The sequence below is a fragment of the Trachemys scripta genome, chromosome 7, assembly GCF_013100865.1.
Source record: "Trachemys scripta elegans isolate TJP31775 chromosome 7, CAS_Tse_1.0, whole genome shotgun sequence".
NCBI classification, from domain to species: Eukaryota; Metazoa; Chordata; order Testudines; family Emydidae; genus Trachemys; species Trachemys scripta.
Window position 1 is genome coordinate 17,796,713 of NC_048304.1, and position 20,946 is coordinate 17,817,658.

At 40.0% G+C, this 20,946-nt stretch overlaps 1 protein-coding gene across 6 annotated transcripts in view; it reads right to left on the minus strand.

The window, feature by feature from the left end:
• The window catches only part of RAD18 (RAD18 E3 ubiquitin protein ligase), a 115,883-nt gene that overhangs the window by 67,980 nt on the left and 26,957 nt on the right, over positions 1–20,946 (minus strand). For all 6 annotated transcript variants that reach the window (XM_034776480.1, XM_034776482.1, XM_034776481.1 and 3 more), the window contains exons 6-9: positions 18,719–18,818; positions 15,204–15,388; positions 5,175–5,251; positions 4,220–4,280 (exon numbers count right to left, since the gene is read on the minus strand). In XM_034776480.1, the coding sequence (XP_034632371.1) occupies positions 4,220–4,280; positions 5,175–5,251; positions 15,204–15,388; positions 18,719–18,818 (423 nt within the window). The remainder of the gene's footprint in view (positions 1–4,219; positions 4,281–5,174; positions 5,252–15,203; positions 15,389–18,718; positions 18,819–20,946) is intronic.

Sequence of the window (20,946 nt, forward strand, 5' to 3'; positions counted from 1 at the left end):
TAGGATTTGCCTCTGATCGATCAGTCGACTAAATACAAATAGGTGTGGATGCCTCTCCTCCTTAGGAGTGCTGCCACCATAGCAAGGCACTTTGTGAAGTCGCTTGAGGAGGTAGAGAATCCAAAAAGCAGTACCATGTACTAGTAATGATTCTATCCCACCGTAAATCTGAGGTACTTCCTGTGGGCTGGGTGGATGGTGATGTGGAAGTACGTATCCTGCAAGTCGACAGTCACAAACCAGTCATGAGGCTGAGGAGCTGGAATGATGAGGCAAGTGATACCATTCTGAAGCAGCATATGTATGTATTCAGTCTCCTCAGGTCTAAGACAGGACAAAGACCTCTCCCCCTTTCTTCTTCAGAATGTGGAAATATCTGTGCCTGTAATCCCCCAAAACTTTTTCTATGGCTCCTAGACAGAGCAATGAAGCCACTTTTTGTTTGTTTTTTGTTGCAACTGGCTCTTGTGAGAAGATTCCCCAAAGAGAGATAGTGAAGAGGGCAGGTAGGGAGTAAAGAGAAGAACTGGATGGGGTAGCCATAAGTAACGATATCTATCACCCATTTGTCAGCTGTGATCCCTGGCCAATGGAAAGGGATGAGGCAATTTCCGAAGATTGGCTATAGGAACTTGGTTTCAGTGTGGCTCACAACCACCTCTTCAAACCTACTGCCTCTGGGAATCAGACTGAAGTGCAATGTTCTGGCTACTATTTGCCCTTCTTTGATGGGGTCTTTGAGTTCCTACCGGCACTCTTGTGGGAGTCTCAACAGGAAGAGGGTCACCCATTCCAATATCAGGAAGCTCTATTTTGCAAAACAGAGCTTGATAGTGAGTGGTTCTAACTTGCAGGGAGGCCGAGTAGGCCTTTTTTCCCACCCCAAAAGATCCAGCTTCTTGAGATCCTTATTCTTTGGGGTCCCTTTAGTTGATCTTTGTTTTGTTTTCTCCCAGAATCACTGAAAGGACTGGAAATCCTGGTATGGGATGTGAGAAGAACTTTTCAAAGCCCTTAGGCGGGACTTGGTAATGTTTCTGCACTTGCTTCAAAGTTAGAAGAAGTGAGGCCAGCATGTGCCAGTGATCCTTCACAGTCTCCAACTTGCCCTTGTTAACCAGCAGGGCAATCTCTGTGGGCACTGAAGAGCTCAAGATGTTGAACAGCTTCTCTTGGATTATTGTCATCTCAATTTCCAAGGTGTCTGCTGTCTTGGTAGAAGCTCCTGGAATGCCCTAAAGTCTTCCAGAGGTGAGTTAGGGTTGGTGCAACTGCCTTGCTAGGAGAAAAAGATGAGTCTTCGCATGGAGCGGGCAGCTGGAACATCATCTGGGCTTGCTTTGCCCCTACTCATGATAGGGCAAGAAGTGCAGCTTGAGACTCATGTCCCTCAATTACTGGGGCGTGAGGAGGTTTTGCTGAGAATGTGCCGCCCTGATAGACCCAGCTATTCAGAAGATTTTGAGGTTGTGTAAATGAGACGCAGGCACACTTACACTGGGATCCACTCTGACACACAAAGAATCACCTTTATTTTTTTTTTTATTTTTTTTTTAAAGGTTCAGATTCTCGTAGCAGCTCAAGTGGCCTTTAGCAGCAGGCATACAAACACTCATTCAGATTACTGAGCCAAAAAATATTGATTTGTCATTCTAAACACTTAACATATACCTGAAGAGGGAATTTCGTACTTCACCATTTGCCAACAGTATGGCAAACTGTACTCAATAGAAGAAAATGGGTCTTGCTTCTGGCTACTTTGAGCCTTTTAAAGAGGCTGTTGAAGGAAATACCACCTTGTCGCAAGTTTCATACTGAAGAATACAACAAAAGAAATAATACCACATATGGAATATTTTAGCATGTTATGGAACTCGTGCCAGCAGGAAGCCAAAGAATGAACATGAATTCAGCTATGAATTTGGAACCTTTGGAGGCAAACGTACTAAATTAAAAGGATGAAAGTGTTCCATGCTATATATTAAAACCCTGAAGCCCCTCCATATTACAGACAAAAACATACCTAGTGAAAGTCTTCTAAATTCTGAAATGTCCTCTAACTTTTCAGGATTGGAGTCTAAGTCTGGATACATTTTGAGACTTGTCGTCAGCAGCCCATGATCCTTTGTTCAAACACATGACTTAAATGGATTTTGGATCAGTCCCATAAAGAGCTACTAGAACTTGTCAGAATTAGGAAAGCATGCCTTTTAGAAACAATTAAGCTTAACAATCAGAATTTATGCATTTCTGTTCCCCTGAATTGTATTAGGAGACATTTTTGCATGGAAGCAGAACTATTATTAATGAATTGTTTTGACTTAAATGAAACTACTTAAGATCTAAAACCAACAACGTGTATGCAGAGATATAAATAAATATACCTGAAATAAAACTGTTAAAAGTAAAAAAGAAGAAGCTTTGCCTACAATTCGAGCCCAAACTCAGGCTTGGCATAATGGTTGCAACTTTATGAACATCATCAGAATTGTATCTAATAAATGCAGAGTTGCATTACTCTAGGGCAGGGGTCGGCAACGTTTGGCATGCGACTCACCAGGGTAAGCACTCTGGCGGGCCGGGCCAGTTTATTTACCTGCTGACGCAGCAGGTTCATCCAATCGTGGCCCCCACTTGCCGCAGTTCGCCGTCCCAGGCCTATGGGGGCAGCGGGAAGCCGCAGCCAGCACATCCCTCGCCCGTGCTGCTTCTCGCCGCCTCTATTGGCCCGGGACGGCGAAACGCGGCGAGTGGGGGCCGTGATCGGTCGAACCTGCCGCATCAGCAAGTAAATAAACTGGCCCGGCCCGCCAGGGTGCTTACCCTGGCGAGCCGCGTGCCAAACGTTGCCGACCCCTGCTCTAGGGATTAGTTTGGCCCTAAGGCATTGGAGGAAAGATAGGTAGAAACAGGAAATATGGCCCCATTACAGTTTTAAATGGATCCTTAAATATAACCAGGACAAACTATCCTTTCATTGTACAGCTACTCCATGCTTAAAATGGGAGACATTAAAATGTAATGCTCCTGTAAAATGTTGAAAATTGTATTGGTGGGATATGGCTCACTGTTGAGATTGCTTGAGTTTCCAAGCAGACTGCCGATGAAGTGAAATGACTGGGGTAGACAGGAGAGGAAAAAATCCAAGAACAACAAAATTACAATTCAAGAGCTAAGGATCGTGAATGTTCTACTTCTAACCCAGCAAATACACAACGAGTAACAGGGAAATCAATATACTGAATGCAATTTCTGCAGCAAGTTATTGGAAAACAGGATGTAGGTCCAACAATCTGAATGCAAGAATGCAACCCAGTCAATAAGGGTGCATCCCAAGTGGTACCAAAAGCTCCTAATTCCCTCTCTTAGGAGATGTTAGGAACTTTGAAGGATCAGAGCATAAATGGAATAAAATGCACACTACATAATACATTTTTAAATAGCAAGAAAACCCATCCTCTTGCTTGGAAAATCTAGTAAGTAATTGGTCTTGTTAATGGAATTGAACATTTCCCTTCTGGAAGGACAGGTTCATAGATTCCCAGGCCGGAAGGGACCATTGTGATAATCTAGTCTGACCTCCTGTGTAACACAGGCCATAAGAACTTCCCGCAAAAAATTCCTCGAACATCTCTTTTAAAAATGGCCAGTGAAGGAGAATCCACCAGGACCCTTGGTAAATTGTTCCAATGGTTAGTTACCCTCATTGTTAAAAACTTACCCTTTATTTAGGTGCCAGGGTCGCAAAGAAAAGATTTTTCAACACACCAACTGCTGCTGGGGACAAACTGTGTAATTACTGCATACTGAATCTTCCCTTTTTGAAGTAGGTTATTGGGAATGTAGTACTGAGACAACTGCAACGGAATCCTTCAACTTAAGAATTCTTGAGCCCTGTCAGCTTGGGTTTAGGCCTGGGTATGGTCCAGAAACTGTACTGGATGCATTAGTTAATTATCTTCTTCAGTGAGGGAGGAAGATCATGCTCTGCCTAAGATATATAGCCTCCACCCACACTATGTGAGTGCCTCACAATATCGATTGTATATTAATGCCTCACAACACCCCGTAAAGTCAGAAATATTACTGACCTCATTATTTTTTTTTTTAAACAGATGGAGAACTGAGGCACAGAGAGGCTATTTTTATACTTGCACGTATGCCTACAGCAAAGAATGGGAGTTTTTAAAACACAAAATGCAAAAGTTGTATTACTTACGATAATCGGTGTGAATCTCATCTATTTCCTTTTCTGTCTGGTCCTTTGTAAATGTCATGCTCTGCAAAGTGATACAAAATGTTCATTTGAGGAAAATGAAGATATAAGAACATTTTAAAAACACAAGCTGTAATGTCAGAACATGAAGGAAACTTATCTTTGAACCAGATGAAATATTCCTTTTTACCCCCACTCTTTAGACACTATGTCAACCCTATGTGGGAGAAGATCAATTGTCCAGCTCCTTCCCACCATCTCTGATCAGCCCTACCTGTTAACATTTAATATATACCTGGGCTATTTATAAAGTGCCCCTTTGCTCTACTTTCACAAGAGCAGCAGGAGAATGCCAAGCTGGGTAAGGAGACTAAACAGAACAAAAATAGACCTTCCTTAAGGCCTCCCTCCAGTCTTCTGATTGGTTCAAGGCCAGGTCAGTATCTTTATCTCACTTTATAAAAACCCTTCAGTATTTTTATTGCAATCATAAAATGCTCAAGTGTAGGTGGTTTGACCATAGAAGCATCAGTACTACACAAACTAGTATTCCCCTTAACAATAAGCGATATGACATTTTAACTGTAAATTGTTTTACACTAGTTATTTAAAATACACCCACACAAATATCTTGAATATGCTACTAATGGTTAATTTAAATGTAAAGGAGCTGTAGTGACTTGGCACCAAGCATTCTGCTCCCCCTTTCCCTCCCCAAAGCCATCCTGCCATGTACCAATAACAGTGCTCTCCTGTTAGAAGTACCACCATCACCATGATTCCCTCTCCCTGCTCAGAAGGATTGAGTTGGGTAGGATTTAGCCCCAGATATAAATGGTTTTCCAGTTGAATATTTTAGCACACTGAAAGGAACCAGCAATTCCTTTAATGAAGTAATATGTAAAAATGCTTCATGTCCCACTCCATAACTCTTTTAGTACAGAGATAATAAACTTACATTTTCACCAGCTTTATTAAATTCAAGTTGAGTCCGAGTTTTCTCGTTGTTTTCAAGCTCTTTCACTATTTCTGCAACTGTTAATATCAACAAGCATTATAAATGGAAGAACCACAATATGACTGTTAAGATAAAGAATAAAACAGCATTGAAAAGAACTGTCCTAGAGCTAAATGACATTCACGGCTACATGCATTAATCTTCCACCTCGGGACACTCGGTCTGAAATTCAGATTTGAGTCACAAGTGAAAACAAAATAGAATAGGCTTGTCCCAGTAGACTAATGGACATTTGTTAACACTGCAAAACCATAATTTGCAATAGTTCAGTAGTATTGGTAGTCTGTGCACAAGACTCAGGAAAGGAACACAAGGTCAAGAGCTATGGGACCTGGCAGAACTGCCTTGAGGAAGGTTACACAGTGCTTGCTTTCAGATGGCTCCTAGCCAGTCCCAGGCCATTAATCTCTTACTGTCTCCCAATATGAAATTCATTTCCAATCTCTCTCTCTCCCTCCCTATATATAAGATTTTCATTGGATGCTGTACCAGCATATTAGATTTTCTATGATATATAGACAGATATATTTGTACAAAGTCTCCATTTTATAGCACATATTTAAATGAAAAAGAGATTAAATTATGAAATATGCTGTTTATATTATTTTTAGCTCCAAGGACTACATCCCAAATGCAAAACAAAACTGCCTGTGGGTGTCAGTCCAAAGCCCACAGTCCAAACAAGATCACATATTACCGTAAGAATTAAACCAGGCACATCTAAAGATTACAATTAGGTACAAGTGGGCTCATTAACTCTCTAGACATAACTAGAGCTATGCAGTATTGTGTGTAATTTATTGTGCCATTTAAATTACTAATTTATCTCTATGAGTAAATATATCTGCTAAGCCACCAGAAAACTATGTGCATTTATAAAAACAAATAATTGTCTCATGAAAGTAAGTGTTCAGGGTTTGGTCAGAGAATAAAAAAAATCTTAAATTATATAGGAATAAAAATTGGAGAGAATCTGGTTTAAACCAAAATCCAGGAATTTGGCTCACATACTCTTTCAGCAATTCAGCTGTCCTTATTTCACAATGGCCCCAGCAGCTTTGCTATAGTTGAGGATGAATTAATGCTTCCTGGGATTTAATATTCCAGCTTTATAAGAAGCACATTGAGTCAAAACTTGGTAAAGGTAGCACTGCATCATTTATGGGCTGCTACTTAAAGTACACTGTGGAAGTATTCATTACTACTATGGGAATCTATCTGTGAAAATTCACCCTTAGAACAGAGTAATGCCCAGAACCCTGGAACTGTAATACAGAATTGTGTGTACTGCAGCACCTATGTTTAGTGGGTCTTGTGTAAACATGCTACTGAAGCCTTATCAGAACTGGTTTCTTTTTATGTTGTTCTTGCCAAAACAAATCCTACACCAGTAAAAACCCCACTTCCATGAATGCTTCCCTCCACTCCTGTGCTCCTGCTTGTCCCGTCTGAACTGTCTAAACCTTGCATGACTGCATCCTTCTTCCACCTGCCACCATTTTCTGTCAATTCAAGGGGGGACATTTTTACTGTTTCTTTATTTAAAAAAAAAAAAAAAAGTTAGTAAAACTATTATAGTAAATACAATTGTCCTCTGAACAGTTGTGTTAAATCTGGAAACTAAAATTCAATAATGAAATTGTCAATAGGGAGTTTTAATCCTAATTTAAAGGCAAATCTCACACACACCTTAAAAATAGAGTCGCTACTGAGCCTCCATGATTAAAGGAAGCTTGCTGTAATCAAACTCAGTTTTAAAATTAGGATGAAGTTTACAAGTCCCATTTTTAAAAGGGATTTAGCAATTAATATGTTTATAGTTAACTGAAAGTCAGTGGGACTTCGGCTCCTAAATCATTTACATGCTTTAAAATATTTTACTCTTAGTCAATAATTTAGTAAAATAAGGAACAAAATGAAAAACCACTCAAAGTCCTGGATATGTCAAACTGAGAGTTCTTTACTGTTCTGTAAAGAGCCCTATCTGTACTTGTTTCTGTGAGGTACCCATACATTTTGGTGCACACATCAAATACTAAGTTATATCATCCTGAGAGTATTATTAATTGGGAAGTAAGGTCAAGATTTTCAAAATCAGGAGTTGAAAGTTAGACTTCGAATTCCTTACAGACTCCTAAATAAGTGACATAATTTTGAAAAGCACAGTTCCAATCTGGATGCCTAACCTTAGGCTCCTGTTTATGAAAATACTGGCCTAAAACTAGGGTTGGAAGGATTAGATTTTTAAATTGATAAATGTCGGAAAATATCAATTTCCCCATATGCACACAAACCAATGAAAAAATATTTCCATAGATGATAATCAAACTTTACAGATAGGCAAAGAAAGAAACATGCTCCTTGAGAATTTATCAGAGTCAAAATCCAGTTATATTTTACTTCGATTTTGGATTAGGCTTGTTACAAATGGACTAGCAAATGAATAGTAAAAACAGGTCTGACTTGTTGATTAAATGATATTTACTTGGTATATTTTGACATATTATGTTGACACGGTTTTAAAACCTTAACTTTTTCAATTTCAAGATCTTCTGTCATGAAATAATTTTGACCCGCCTCATAGTTTCCTGAAACTGTAAACATTTAAATCACTAATAGAAAAAATTCTTAAAACCCATAATTTTGTACAATTGTGAAAATTTAATATTGATAAAAAACAATCTTTAAAAATACTTAAAAATAAATATTGATATTATCCATCAAAATTATAGAAAAGTTGAATTCTGCCAAGCTTACCTAAAACCTTGTGCTGTTTAACATTATTTGGACACAAGAGTATATTTTTTACACTACACACTGAATAAAAAAATACCATGTTTATTAGAATACTGGTAAATATATTCTCAAACACAGTATAGTCTAGTGGTTACAGAAGAAGAGTCAGGGCTTCAGGGTTCTGTTTTCATTTCTGCCACTGCCTCATTGTGTGATCTAAGCAAGTGACATAACCTCTCCGGGTCTAAGGACTTGTCTAAACTACAAAATTAGGTCGACTTAATTTAGGTCGATCTACAGCCACCACAGTAATTCAATCGGCTGTTGGTGTCCACACTACCCTCCTCCTGCTGGTGGAGCCTGTACTCACTAGGAGCGCTTGCACTGACTGAAGTGAGGTACTGACAGCTGCACAAGGCTCACATCTGGAGCCCGGCAGGACTCAAGTGTGGACGTGCTTAGTGTGGGGAACCTAGGTGTGGGGTGAGAGGGTTCTGAGTGCGGCAATATGTGTACAGGGGCTCAGTGGGGGGTCGGGGGGAAGGGGGAGATCTGGATGCACAAGAGCTTGTTGGGAGGGTTCCAGGTGCAGAAGCAATGGGACTCTGCAGGGGGGAGTTCCAGTGAAGGTGGTTAGGGCTAGCAAGGGGGGGAGGGCCTGGGTGTGGAGAGATGGGGTTCATTGGAGGGGGGTCTGGGTGTGGGGGGCTTAGTGAGAGGGGTCCAGGTACATAGGGGGTAGGACTCATCGGGGTGGGGGTTTGAGTGTGTGTGGCCCTGTGGGGAGGGTCTGGGGGCATCTGGATGCACAGGGCTTGGATAGATGGGGGAGCAGCTCCCCATATAATTACCCCTTTCCCCCATGGCTGAGGTGCAGGAAGCGGGGGAGGTTTCTGAGGTGGCTCTGGCTGGCCTTGGCCATTCCATACAGGAGAAGTGCACTCCTCCTCCACCCCCAGCCCAGTCGGGACTAGCAGCTGAGCCCAGCACAGGGTAGGAGCCATCAGCCGGGGCATCCCCAGCCCCAGGTGGGGCTTCAGGAAGGTCGTGGGGGGGGGGGTTCTGGTAGCAGTGGGTGAGGCTCGGCAGGGGGGGATCTGGGTTTGGTGGGGGGGTCCAGATGCATGGGGGTTGGGCAGATGGGGTGGGGGGTGTCTGACCCAGCATGGGCAGGCGTCCCCAACAACGCCGCAGTGATTTACCTCTCCACAAGCCACTCTGGGTGCCTGAAACCACGCGCCTGTGCTGCTGGGGAGGGGCACGTGACCACTCTTGTGGCTTCCCATTGCTTCCCCATCAGAAAGTCATTTTTCGGTGGGGAAGCAAAGGAATCTGCGAATTCTGTACGCCTGCAGTGACGCAGAATTGCCCCAGGAGTAGAAACTGAGCCCTGTGCCAAGCTCACAGCTCGGCTCCAGCTCAGGCTGTAACCCAGGAGTATGGGGGTGGGGGGAGGGTTCCTGGTGTGAGCCCCACGCTGTGCTGACAGCTGGGGTGAGCGGGGCCAGCTGTGAGCCCCACACAAAGCTCAATTTCACCCCAGGGAACCTACTGGAAACAGACATTGTCAATTTCACAGCTCCAGCTGTGAGCCCTGTTGCTGACAGTGACAGTAAACAGCTGATGTAAGTAATGCAGTGTCTACAGGGACACTGCATCACCATAGCTACACCAACATAAGCGCTACACTTCTCATAGAGGTGGAATTATTATGTCAGTGTAGCAGGCCACTTACTTCGGCAGAAGCAGAATTCTAGTGTAGACACTGACATAATTAGGTTGACTTAAGATGTCTTATGTCGACCTAACTCTGCAGTGTAGACCAAGCCTAAGGGCTTGTCCACACTGGCATTTTACAACGCTGCAACTTTCTCACTCAGGGGTGTGAAAAAAAAAAAAAAAACACCCCTCTGAGCACAGCAACTTTCAGCACTGCAAAGCGCCAGTGCAGACAGTGCGCCAGCACTGACAGTCGCGCTCCCAGCGCTGGTAGCTACGCCTCTCATGGAGGTGGGTTTTTTAAAGCGCTGGGAGAGCGCTCTCCCAGCCAGGGGAGCACTTTAACGTTGCCAGTGTAGACTAGCCCTTAGTTTGCCTACGTTTAAAACAAACTAACACATAGGCATACAGCACAACAGTAATGAGTGGAGATCAAGTGAAAGCACTCAAATGTTAAGACATTTGAAAGTTTAGTTTTGTTCCTTTAGTAAATAAGTTATACAAAAGCATCTATATCTCTTTAATTGAACGAATCTACAATTAACTAAACAATATTTTCAAATGAAGTGTGAGCATAATTGCAAACCATAAAATAACTATTGCATATGTTTTATACAATATTTTAAAACATGCCTGCACAAAACCATGAGATGCATACACACAACATGATCCTGTTTGAAAATACAGGTGGACATGTGTGAAAGTTAAGGGGAAAATAAATATTTCCAGCACATGGATTTCCAAAAATGCTCACTTCCCCCTCTCTCTGGAGCTTGTACTTTGCTTTTCCTGTTCTTCCTCCCCTAGTAACCAACACAGATCTGCCCTCTAAGATGATAAACAGAACATAAATAGGACCCACAAAGGAGGAAGTTTAAAAGCCTTACTTCACAGTTTAAGAGAAGGCCATAACCTTCTGCACTTATATCTCTTCCCAACATTCTATTCACCCTTGATCGTTCAAGGAAACTTGTAGAATTGTTTCGCTCATGACCTACTCTCTAAAAGCGCTATTGCTAATCCAGCCTCCATATAGAGTCTCATCTACTTTAATAGGCAGGATCTTCCCTTACTTCCATAGATCTCTGTTCAGGCATATGAATCCATGTTGGTGGATCCCTTTGCAGGACTAAAAACTGAATATGGAAAATTCATTAGTTTGCAAAGGATTTCCCAGTCACCAATGAAGTTCTACTGGGGTATGGTGTTTTTTGTTTGTTTGTTTTCATTTTACAGATTGAAATTACATTCATTACATGTCAAGTATCAGAGGGGTAGCCGTGTTAGTCTGAATCTGTAAAAAGCAACAGAGGGTCCTGTGGCACCTTTAAGACTAACAGAAGTATTGGGAGCATAAGCTTTCGTGGGTAAGAACCTCACTTCTTCAGATGCATCTTTCAAAAAATAATATATATGCCACAGTTAAATAAAGAGCCATAATTCTGTTGTGGATTTATGGAAGACAGATAAAGGATCTTCACCTTCACATTTGTTGTTTTGTAAACAAACCATTTTATAACCTCTTCACCACCATAGTCTGCTTCTCTCTCCTAAGCACATTACTGTATACTGAGAATCTGTTCCCCCACAGCAACATACAAAAGACTTTTCCTTTGTGTTTTTCACTTACCATTTTTGTTTGTTTGAAATGAAAGCTGACTGTCTTCCATTCTTTTAGGGGTTGTTTACCCGAACAACTAGTCTGCAGCAAGCTGGGGTCTCAATACACACACACACACCCCTGTGGACCCTGCTCAGTGCATTAACGGTTAGTTAATTTCAGAGAGGACTAGATCAAAGTGTGTTAACCAACTGTTGATACACTTCAGCAGGGTCCACAAGAACAGTTAGTCTGCAGCAGGCTAGTGCAGCAAACTAAATGTTCGGGTGTAGACAAAGCCTTAGTTTTTGTGGGCACTTTCTTTAGCACTCATCATCATCATTCACAAATTATTTTCTCTCGTTATTTTAGATCTCAGCTTCTCTAACAAAGAGCTGATAATTTTGTGCAGTACATTGAGAATCATATTATTTTAATGTACATCTTCCTGAGTATTTAAATTCTGCTCCCAGCATACGCAGTAATGGAAAACAAATTACTTGATAGGTGCTTATAGTCTGAAAAAAATAGCATTGTGAGATTCCAAGAGTTTAGCTTGCTCAATTTATTATTTTTTTCCTTAAACTATCTGCCAGCACTGCAGACTTATCCTGGAATTTAAAGTCAAGCTGTTTTCTTTCTGGCTCACACACCTTCACCAGTAAAACATTCTGCTACTGGAACTTAAAGATTCTCTTTCTTGATGTCCAAGCCAGACTACAATTGAGTTCACTCTCCAATATCTTTATAGGCTATGCTGTGCTAGCAGAAGTAAAAAGTAGGAGGAATTCATTTTTGTCAGAAAAGCAGATGTGATTTGAAATACACATATCAACCCATCTCCAATCATTATACTGACTTCCCTTTTTAATTCCACATGTTCAAGCTTCTCCTCACTTTCAGGTTTCAGAGTGGTAGCCGTGTTAGTCTGTATCAACAAAAACAATGAGGAGTCCTTGTGGCACCTTAGGCCTGGTCTACACTAGGGGGGAGTGTCGATGTAAGATACACAAACCTCAGCTACGGGAATACCGTAGCTGAAGTCGACATATCTTATTCCGACTTACTTCCCATCCTCATGGCGTGGGATCGATGGCCGCGGCTCCCCCGTCGACTCCGCAACTGCTCCTCGCTCCGGTGGAGTTCTGGAGTCGACGGGGAGCATGTTCGGGGATCGATATATCGCGTCTTAACGAGACGCGATATATCGATCCCCGATAAATCGATTGCTACCCGCCGGCCGTCCTCTTAGAGACTAACAAAATGCCCAAATAAATTTGTTAGTCTCTAAGGTGCCACAAGGACTCGCTGTTTTTCCTCATTTTCAGAAATTTTAACTCCAACCCCATGTCTTTATCTCTGCCTACTCCCTACCCCACCTAAGTTACTTCCCGATCTCCTTTATCCATTCCCATCCATGCCCTCCTTCTTCCAGGCAGCCCATTCATCTTAGAACAGTCTCCCTATTGTGCATGAACTTTCCCTGTCCTACTAAAAGGATCTGAAAATCCAACAGAATCATACAGCACCATCACTGTAGTCCCAACCATGTTGTTTCAAATCACTAGGTTGTATCTATTGCTATCTTCAGAGTGCAAGCAAGCTCTTCAAGGCTTACATTTCATTCTTTGCATTTTGTTATCACTTCGCTACTGGAAATTGCCATGCAGATTTATGGAGATATGTAAACAGTCATTTCAGATAAATTAAGTTGTATTCTTTGGTAGAATATTTTGTTTCCCCGTGCTCAATAGTTTGCCCCATAACCGTGTTTCCAAAATGAGACAGAAGAAGGCATAATGGTTTTACCCCTACTTGTTTTATTTTTTAAAAATATAAGAATTCTTTCTGGTTTTCTGACTGTCCCACCATCAGAAAATTCCAACTTTGAAATCTGGGCTCATTCACAAATGTGACAAACATATTGCTGCAAAGAGTTTTACATCAGTTTCTATTCTGGTGCACATTATATCTCTGCACGAGAACTTAAGTTGGAGTTCAACATTTTTTCCAGGTATTTAGGTGGTATGGGATACAGGTATTCACTGATTAAAAAGGCAGACATTTCTAATAGATAAGATTATAAATTAGCCATCAGTCATTTCTGCACTATAGATTTGGGACAATCCTAAAGGATTAGCATGAAACAACCTTTAATTCAATTAAGGAAATGATTCTTCGCCTTTACCTTCCCTACCAGAACCAGCCAGGATACCTTCTCATAAAGCAATATGGGAAAGTCTTGATGGTCACTACCTCCCCTGATTCTCATTCACAACTCCACATGCTGAGAACCCATGTTTTAGGATAACATTCTTTTCTATAGGAAAAGTATACTAATAGTTTTTTTGCTTCCTCTCTTTCTATATATGGGGCAAGTAACTGTGTTTTCATTTTCACGGGAAGGATGGATGATCTGGTAATTAACGCACAGAACAATCATGGAACATGGGCTCCCTTCCTGGCTCTGCCACGGAATACCTGTGTGATTTCGGGCAAACTAAAAAGTAAATTGATCAAAAAATGCATTTTTCAGGGCATTGAAATTATTCATTAATATGACACAAATTAGATTAATAGTTTCAGGTAAACACATTTTCAGGACTGAGAAGCCAGTCACAAAACAGCTGGAGGCAGGGGTGCCACTGCCCCCCTTATAAACTTTAGATTATGAGCTCCATGGGGCAGGAATTATCTTTTTGTGCTGTCTTCGTACAGCACCCAGCACACCAGATCTTAGGCACTACAGTAACACAAATAATAATAATATTCAATTAAGTACATTCAACTGTACAAGTATAATAATAAAAATAGAAATTAAATGTGTGACAGCAAACAGTCAGTCTTGGAAAAAGACATAAGAAATAACTTTTTATAAATTATACGAAGAGATTATTTTTGAGTTATCTTTGGGATTTGAACTACACTAAATTCTTTTGATACCATTGTGCCAATTGTTTTGTATATGTAACAGATACAGTTGCTTCCCTCTAACTCACATGCACTACTCAGAAACAACAAAGGTCATGTTACCTATAAAGCCAGAAGAAATCTAAGAGAGCCAATTGGAAGTCTTGGCTGCATTTCATTCATGTCCCACAGATGGCACTATCTAAGGAGAATGCAACCGACACCAGACAAACGGTGGTTTGTTGCTTAAAGAATATTTACCCTGTAATTTCATTAGATGTTAGAAGGAGTTCCATTTCCCAACAAAGCAAAGGAAACTGTTTAACTGTAACCATAGATCTCTCTAATTATACTACAGCAAAGCCACATATCTATATTGACCGGGGGCGGGGGGGGAGGGGGGGGAATCTCCATAGCAATGCACTTTCTTACTCATTAATTTCACACACTCCACATCATCTCCTCTTTACAAGACTACAATTGACGTTAAACCCAACAATATATACAGAAAGCCCCACTGAGCAAGATGAGGAGAAATTCAACACAGAAATTCCTCTGGTATTCTTAAAATCCTATCATATTTCCTAGCTTGCTAGTGATGACCCAAAGAGTTTAATCTGGAGACACCCCAAAATCATTATTCACCTGCAGTATCAGTAGCACCACAAAACATTCTGGAATTCATTGAGCAAACCAGGAAGCGTTAGAGGATTTTATCACAGTGGAAAAGAAGAGGGGTTTTTTTTTTATAAAGTTACAAATTGTTTGTGCCGGATGCTCTCCCAGTATGTGTGTCAACTAATTTTGCCATTTTAGCTTCATAGGTCACATTTTATATGATTAATGCAAATTCTCTTAATCCCCATGTTCTCCCACAAGGCCCCAAACTGTCTTGCTCCTACTCTGAGAGCTAATTCAGTTTCTCACAGGATAGAGAAAAAGAGATAATTTCATAAAATGTATTAGGAACTCTAGGAGAAAACATTATAGCTTTGCCATCCTACCTGATTTGGGATTTAAAGAATCACATTGAGCATTATGCATATGCACAAATTCTTGATGTCTTTTAATGAGCTGTTGCCTGGTTCCTTGGATAGACAGCCCACGTTCCTTTAGCTTCTTCTTCAAATCACGGTCAGAAAGTAAGTTGTAAACGACTTTAGGCAGGGACTTCCTTTTGTGACCAGAACTGCAGGAGAAAAACTAAACCAATGAAAAACCAAGAAATTCTGTCTTGTATAGCAGGAAACCAAGCAATGACTTACAATTCTATAGTGCTTTTCATCCAGAAGGATCTCAAAGCACTTTACATGTAATGCTTATAAGAATCATGACAAACCATTGAAATGTTGCTACCTCTAGGGTGCAATGCAGTACCTACAGTAACATCCCTATGAAGTGAGAACACCTTATCCATCTAAAGCTAAGGGGGAAATTTTAAATATACAGAATGCAACTACTCTAGTTGAAATTTGATCAGCAAATTGAGATGAACACCTCCATCTCTTGTAACAAGCATCATGGGGTCTTTAATAGCTATAATGGGTGAAGACTTCAAATTCATATCAGCTGCTACCCTGAGGCCTAGGTTCAGCCTGGACTTAGAGGGAATTCAGCTCCTAGGTTTTCCATCCAAATACTGGCTGTGCCTTAATTGCACAGTTATTGAGATTTTAAAAGGTCAGAACGTAGATTTGTGTTAGAAAATTTTCCAGTTTGCTGAAAGAAATACTCCAAGGAAAAAACCTTCAAATAACTATCCTAAAAGCAAATTTGTAGATGCCACCTGATAAATTATACTAAGAAAATTAATAGTGTTCTCCCAATTAATTACCTCCTACAAAGAACTCCACTTCCTGACATTGCTTAGTGTGAAATAAGAATGTGAAGACATCCATTCTGCTGTAGCACAGGGGAAATGGCTTAATTACAGGAAATAATAGAAAACGGAAGGCTCAGTGTAACATTTACATTTTTGAATGAGCGTAACATTCTCTCTACTCATAATCTTGGAGACAGAGAATGCATAAAACTGCAAATGTATGCTCAGTTCACCTTAATGGTGAAATTTGTATCTGAGCTGATTAAATTTGGCTAGTGACCCATATTAATTCCTAGCTAATCTTCAATTTAAATAATCTTGTGCTAGTGATACAAGAAGGTAACAGTTACAGATGCTTTTCTTTTCTGAAGCAGAACACAATAACCCCCTTGCAGAAATTTAACTATGGCGCTTTACATTATACATTATGTAACAGCTTTCTACCTCTAGAGTAAAAGATAGTTTACTTTTCATTTGAAAAGTGTATTTTCAAGCAATTTTAGCTCATAATACTGAAAATAAATTTAAAAATTACTACAAAACAGGTTTTCATGACAACCCTAATTACTTTACTTTAATCTCTTGTAATCATTGTAGCACATCTGGCAAAAAGATGCATTTCCTCCCAATTACTTTCAAGAAAAGAGAGATGTTTAAGATTCTATTGAGGAACAAACTTTTCATAGAATTAAATCTTTTCAAAGTTCTGCAAAAGTTTAACACCTATTGTAACGGACAGGCTGCATGATCTAGTGGACTGAGAATGGGGGGGGAGGGAGAGCAAAGACGGCTGCATGATAATGCAAGCTATTCCACCAGAATGTTGGATCTCTTCGGATGTTTTGTTTAAAAAAAAAAAATTCTAAATTTCTAAAGTCATGCTTATCTATAATTATCAATCTCCTGTGTGCAATTTAGAACTAAATAACTAGCCTCACTGAAATGTCACTTCTTAATACAGCATTCAATATGCCCTTATTTTAAAACCAAGCAGAAACTGAGTAAATTCCTCGGAGAGGAACTAAAAACATACCAAGTGCTACAGAGATCTGGAGTGTTACTGCAAAAAAAATAAAAATATTTCCAAGATCACACTTAATTCCACAGTAAGTAATCCCTCATGACAAATACCTTCTTGGATACTCTTTTAAACTCTGAGAAATCTAGATGAAAATAAATCAAATTATACAAAAAAATTTAAATTCTTTATATTCTAAAGGGAAAGTGTGTTTCAACCATGCCCGTGCCATGAGCACTTAACAACTGCAACTAAAAGAATTAACTAAAGGTCAACAACCAGTCAAAATAATAAGATCTTAGCACCTGTTTGGCACTGCACAGTAGACTCCTGTGGCAATAAGACTAGTTATGATTGTTTGTCATTGTCTTCTTGACGGCAACGGACACACCAACACACACAATTAGCTGTTCTCTTGAAAACCACAAGAATTCTTTATTTAAAATCTTGGATCTAGCAACCAAAATGAAAATTTAGCCCATTTTCTCATTTGTCAAGAAAACAGTGACAACAATCTCACTGAGCAGCAGAATAGAGCACAAAGTCTTTCAACTCAATTCCAACATTTTGATGCCGTTATTCACTTGCAAGCACTTCAGCTGGTAGATTTTGTTGTAGTAAGCATAAGAATGCACAACACAAGTTTAAACCTGCACTGAATAAAGCAGACATAAAATCACTTTTAGTGTGGGCACAACAGCATGTGTCAGCGATCCAGGGTTTGATCCTGGGCCAGCAAGGTCTAGAAATAGTGCTCAGAAATTGGAGGAGGAGGAAGCACTTGTATTGTCCTCTAGCAACTTGACTCTCGCAAAAACAAGGCACTGTTTGAAGAGGTCTCTGAAGATGTTATCTAGCATTCTAGGGTTGGAAAACTGTCACAGCACAGGACTCATCAAGAGGGAGAGTGGAGACGGGTCAGAGGACTCTGGAAATACAATTAGAATGCCAAGGGTACATGCAGCAAAATTTCTGCATGGCTCAATGATCTGTAGCAGTGGAAGATAATATTCCTGCTCAATTTAGATAATTGGCAACAATGAGGGAGAAGACTCCATATCACTGATGTGAATAGGGCAAAAGTGGGACATCATTAGGAGGGTACCTGTAACAGAACACTGGCCCTGGTATGCATGCATAAAGTAAAGCATGTGCACAAGTCTTTGCAGTATCAGGGCCTTAAAGAGCAAGCTGCGCCCAATCCAACTGAGACCCCTCCCCTGAAAGCAGGAGACTGTACATTTTACTTTTTAACTTGAGAGCTTGTGGAGCACCTGCTTTTTGGCTAAATATCAGAGCTTTAAAGAGGAAAATTTGAAGCAAGGGCCCCTTCTCATCCATTGAAAAAATGAAGAGAAAAATCATCAAGATAGAATAACAGAGACACTAACATACAAGACTATACTCAACATAAAACCTATACAATTTAACCAATTTTCCTACCATTATAAAACTTTGACTCAAATTACAAGAAAAGAAATAAGGTTGGCACTGAATGTATCATGTTGAGAGAAGGAAATCACCACCATCGTTATTTACATAGCAACTTCGACGCCCACAGCACGTAACAGAGAAGCAAGACAGTTCACTATTATAATATATCACTGCCAGCATCTCACTCCAACAGTAGCAGCAACTGGTCAAATTCACATACAAGTTCTTAAATTTAAGTTTCTTACCTTCTGAGACTGTCCTTCTTCTCATCTCTCGTCAAACAACTATCTAGGTGTCTGTTTATATATTGCTCTGGAATAGCAACCTCACACACAGGACAATCCACTGAAAATAAAATAAAGGGCAACTTGATGGATTTTTAAAAGCTTATTTATTACTTACAGCAAAGCCAAATATTTTCATATGAAAAATACAATAGTTATTTATTGGAGAGTCAAACACAGAATTCTAGTTTTTCTTTTTAGAAATTTGGCGCATCCACCCAGACGAATACTAAAAAGGTAATCATTTCCATTTCTAAAACATTTATTCCTACCTTTTTCAATATTTTGAGCAGCATCTTCTACCGTGTCACAGCTTATATGTTTCATATGTTTGCTATAATAAAGCTAATGAACGCTGCAAATATAGGGGTAACAATATTTGGGCTTCTATGCCACTGTAATTGTGCATTACTGTGAGTTTACATAGTTTGAATTATTTCAATTCCCAGTAAGGAAACTGTTCTTCAATTTTGATGAATAATAAATTATGCTAATACTTCATACTCATGTAGCACTTCCTTAATCCAAGGATTTCAAAAGGACTACTTTCATATATTCATTAATTAACTGTGCCTTACAGGAGCCCTGCAACAAAGACAAGTATTAACCTCATTTTTTGTATGGGTAACCGAGGCAGAGAGAGGTTATGTGACTTAGCCATGGTCTTACAGCATAACCGAGAACTGATCCAAAATCTCTTGCTCTGACAGTAAGACGTGCTCCCTCCTCCACCTACAGCAGAGATCATCTTAAATGAACTCTTCATGTATTTATGTTCCCCCGAGCATGTATTTATAAAAAGGAACATTGAGATCCGCAAAGATGTCGCTAAAACCTTTTATTCTTTTAATATGCTTGCCCTTATGTGGTCAATCACTTTGTATAAAACCCCTCTACCCAGTAATATTTAAGGCATAATTTGAGAGTGAGATTCTTCGATCATCATCACTGTGTTAATACGAAAAGGATCAGTTTTAAACAAGAAAATTAATTCTTGATGTCCCTGTAATACCATTTCTTGTAAAGAAATTTGATGATGTCTGAGACTTCGACTAACACATTTACAAAAACCTCTTGAAACTGGCTCCTGAATCAGTATTTCAAATCAGAAATACCTTAGCCAAGACAGAAGTACAATAAACAAACTCCTCTGCACAGCCTATTATTGCCTCTGAGATTTATGGTTCAACTCCCAACATGGCATCAGAAATAATAATTCTCCTTTGTAACAACTTTAGGCTCAGCAGGTGCTGGCGAGAGAATCTTTCTTATATTGTTTGGCCAACTATATCAGATTTGTTGGAATAATTTATGTAATGAATGCTGGGGAGTGATCAGAAGGTTTAGCTGTTAATCATAACAATGGTAGCCCTGAAATCTTCATTTACCAAAGAACAAATGAGGCGTATACTATACAGAAAGACCTTACATTTGGTTTCAGTGAGCAAATATGATGCACGATACCAAGTAGCAGATCATCTGGGTATGTGGATAATATTTTTACATAGCCACTTTTCTGACCATAAGTGCATATTTAAGTGGTGTTTAGCAAGCTGAAGAATAGGTACTGTACAGACTTGTAAGCTCTAGTCTACTAATAAATAAGTATGCGAGTCTTCCATGGAGGTCCTGGAAGACACGGATTCCTTGACTGGAGGAGTGTCGGCAGCAGCGGCGGGGCCCCAGGCCGCCCCCTAGCCCCGAGGAGAGGCAGCAACCACCAGAGCACCCCCGCAAGGCAGCAGCCCCCTCTCTCCCAGCACCTACGATTTAGTTAGCAGTGTTTTTAATAAAAGTCAGACAGGTCACCAACCGTGATTTTTTGTTTATTGCCTGTGACCTGTCCATGACTTTTACTAAAATTACCCGAGACTAAATCGTAGCCTTACTAATAAATTGTCAAATAGAGACTTAAAAGAAGAAATAAAGATGCGATAATAGTCACATTTTTACACTTGCACAGTACATTTATTTCCATTTTGTTCTTTAATCAGGACAATAAGGATGTCAAAATTAAGAAGATTCCACTGTTTTATTTTAGCAGATTTCATTTATTCTGAATATTGAAACTACTCATTTTTACTCTTCTTAGCTCTACAGAGGACACAGACCTACAGCAGGCTGAAGTATTATCTTTTTCTGGACAGCATATCAACAGAATTGTTAACTAAAATGCAACTGCAAATAAA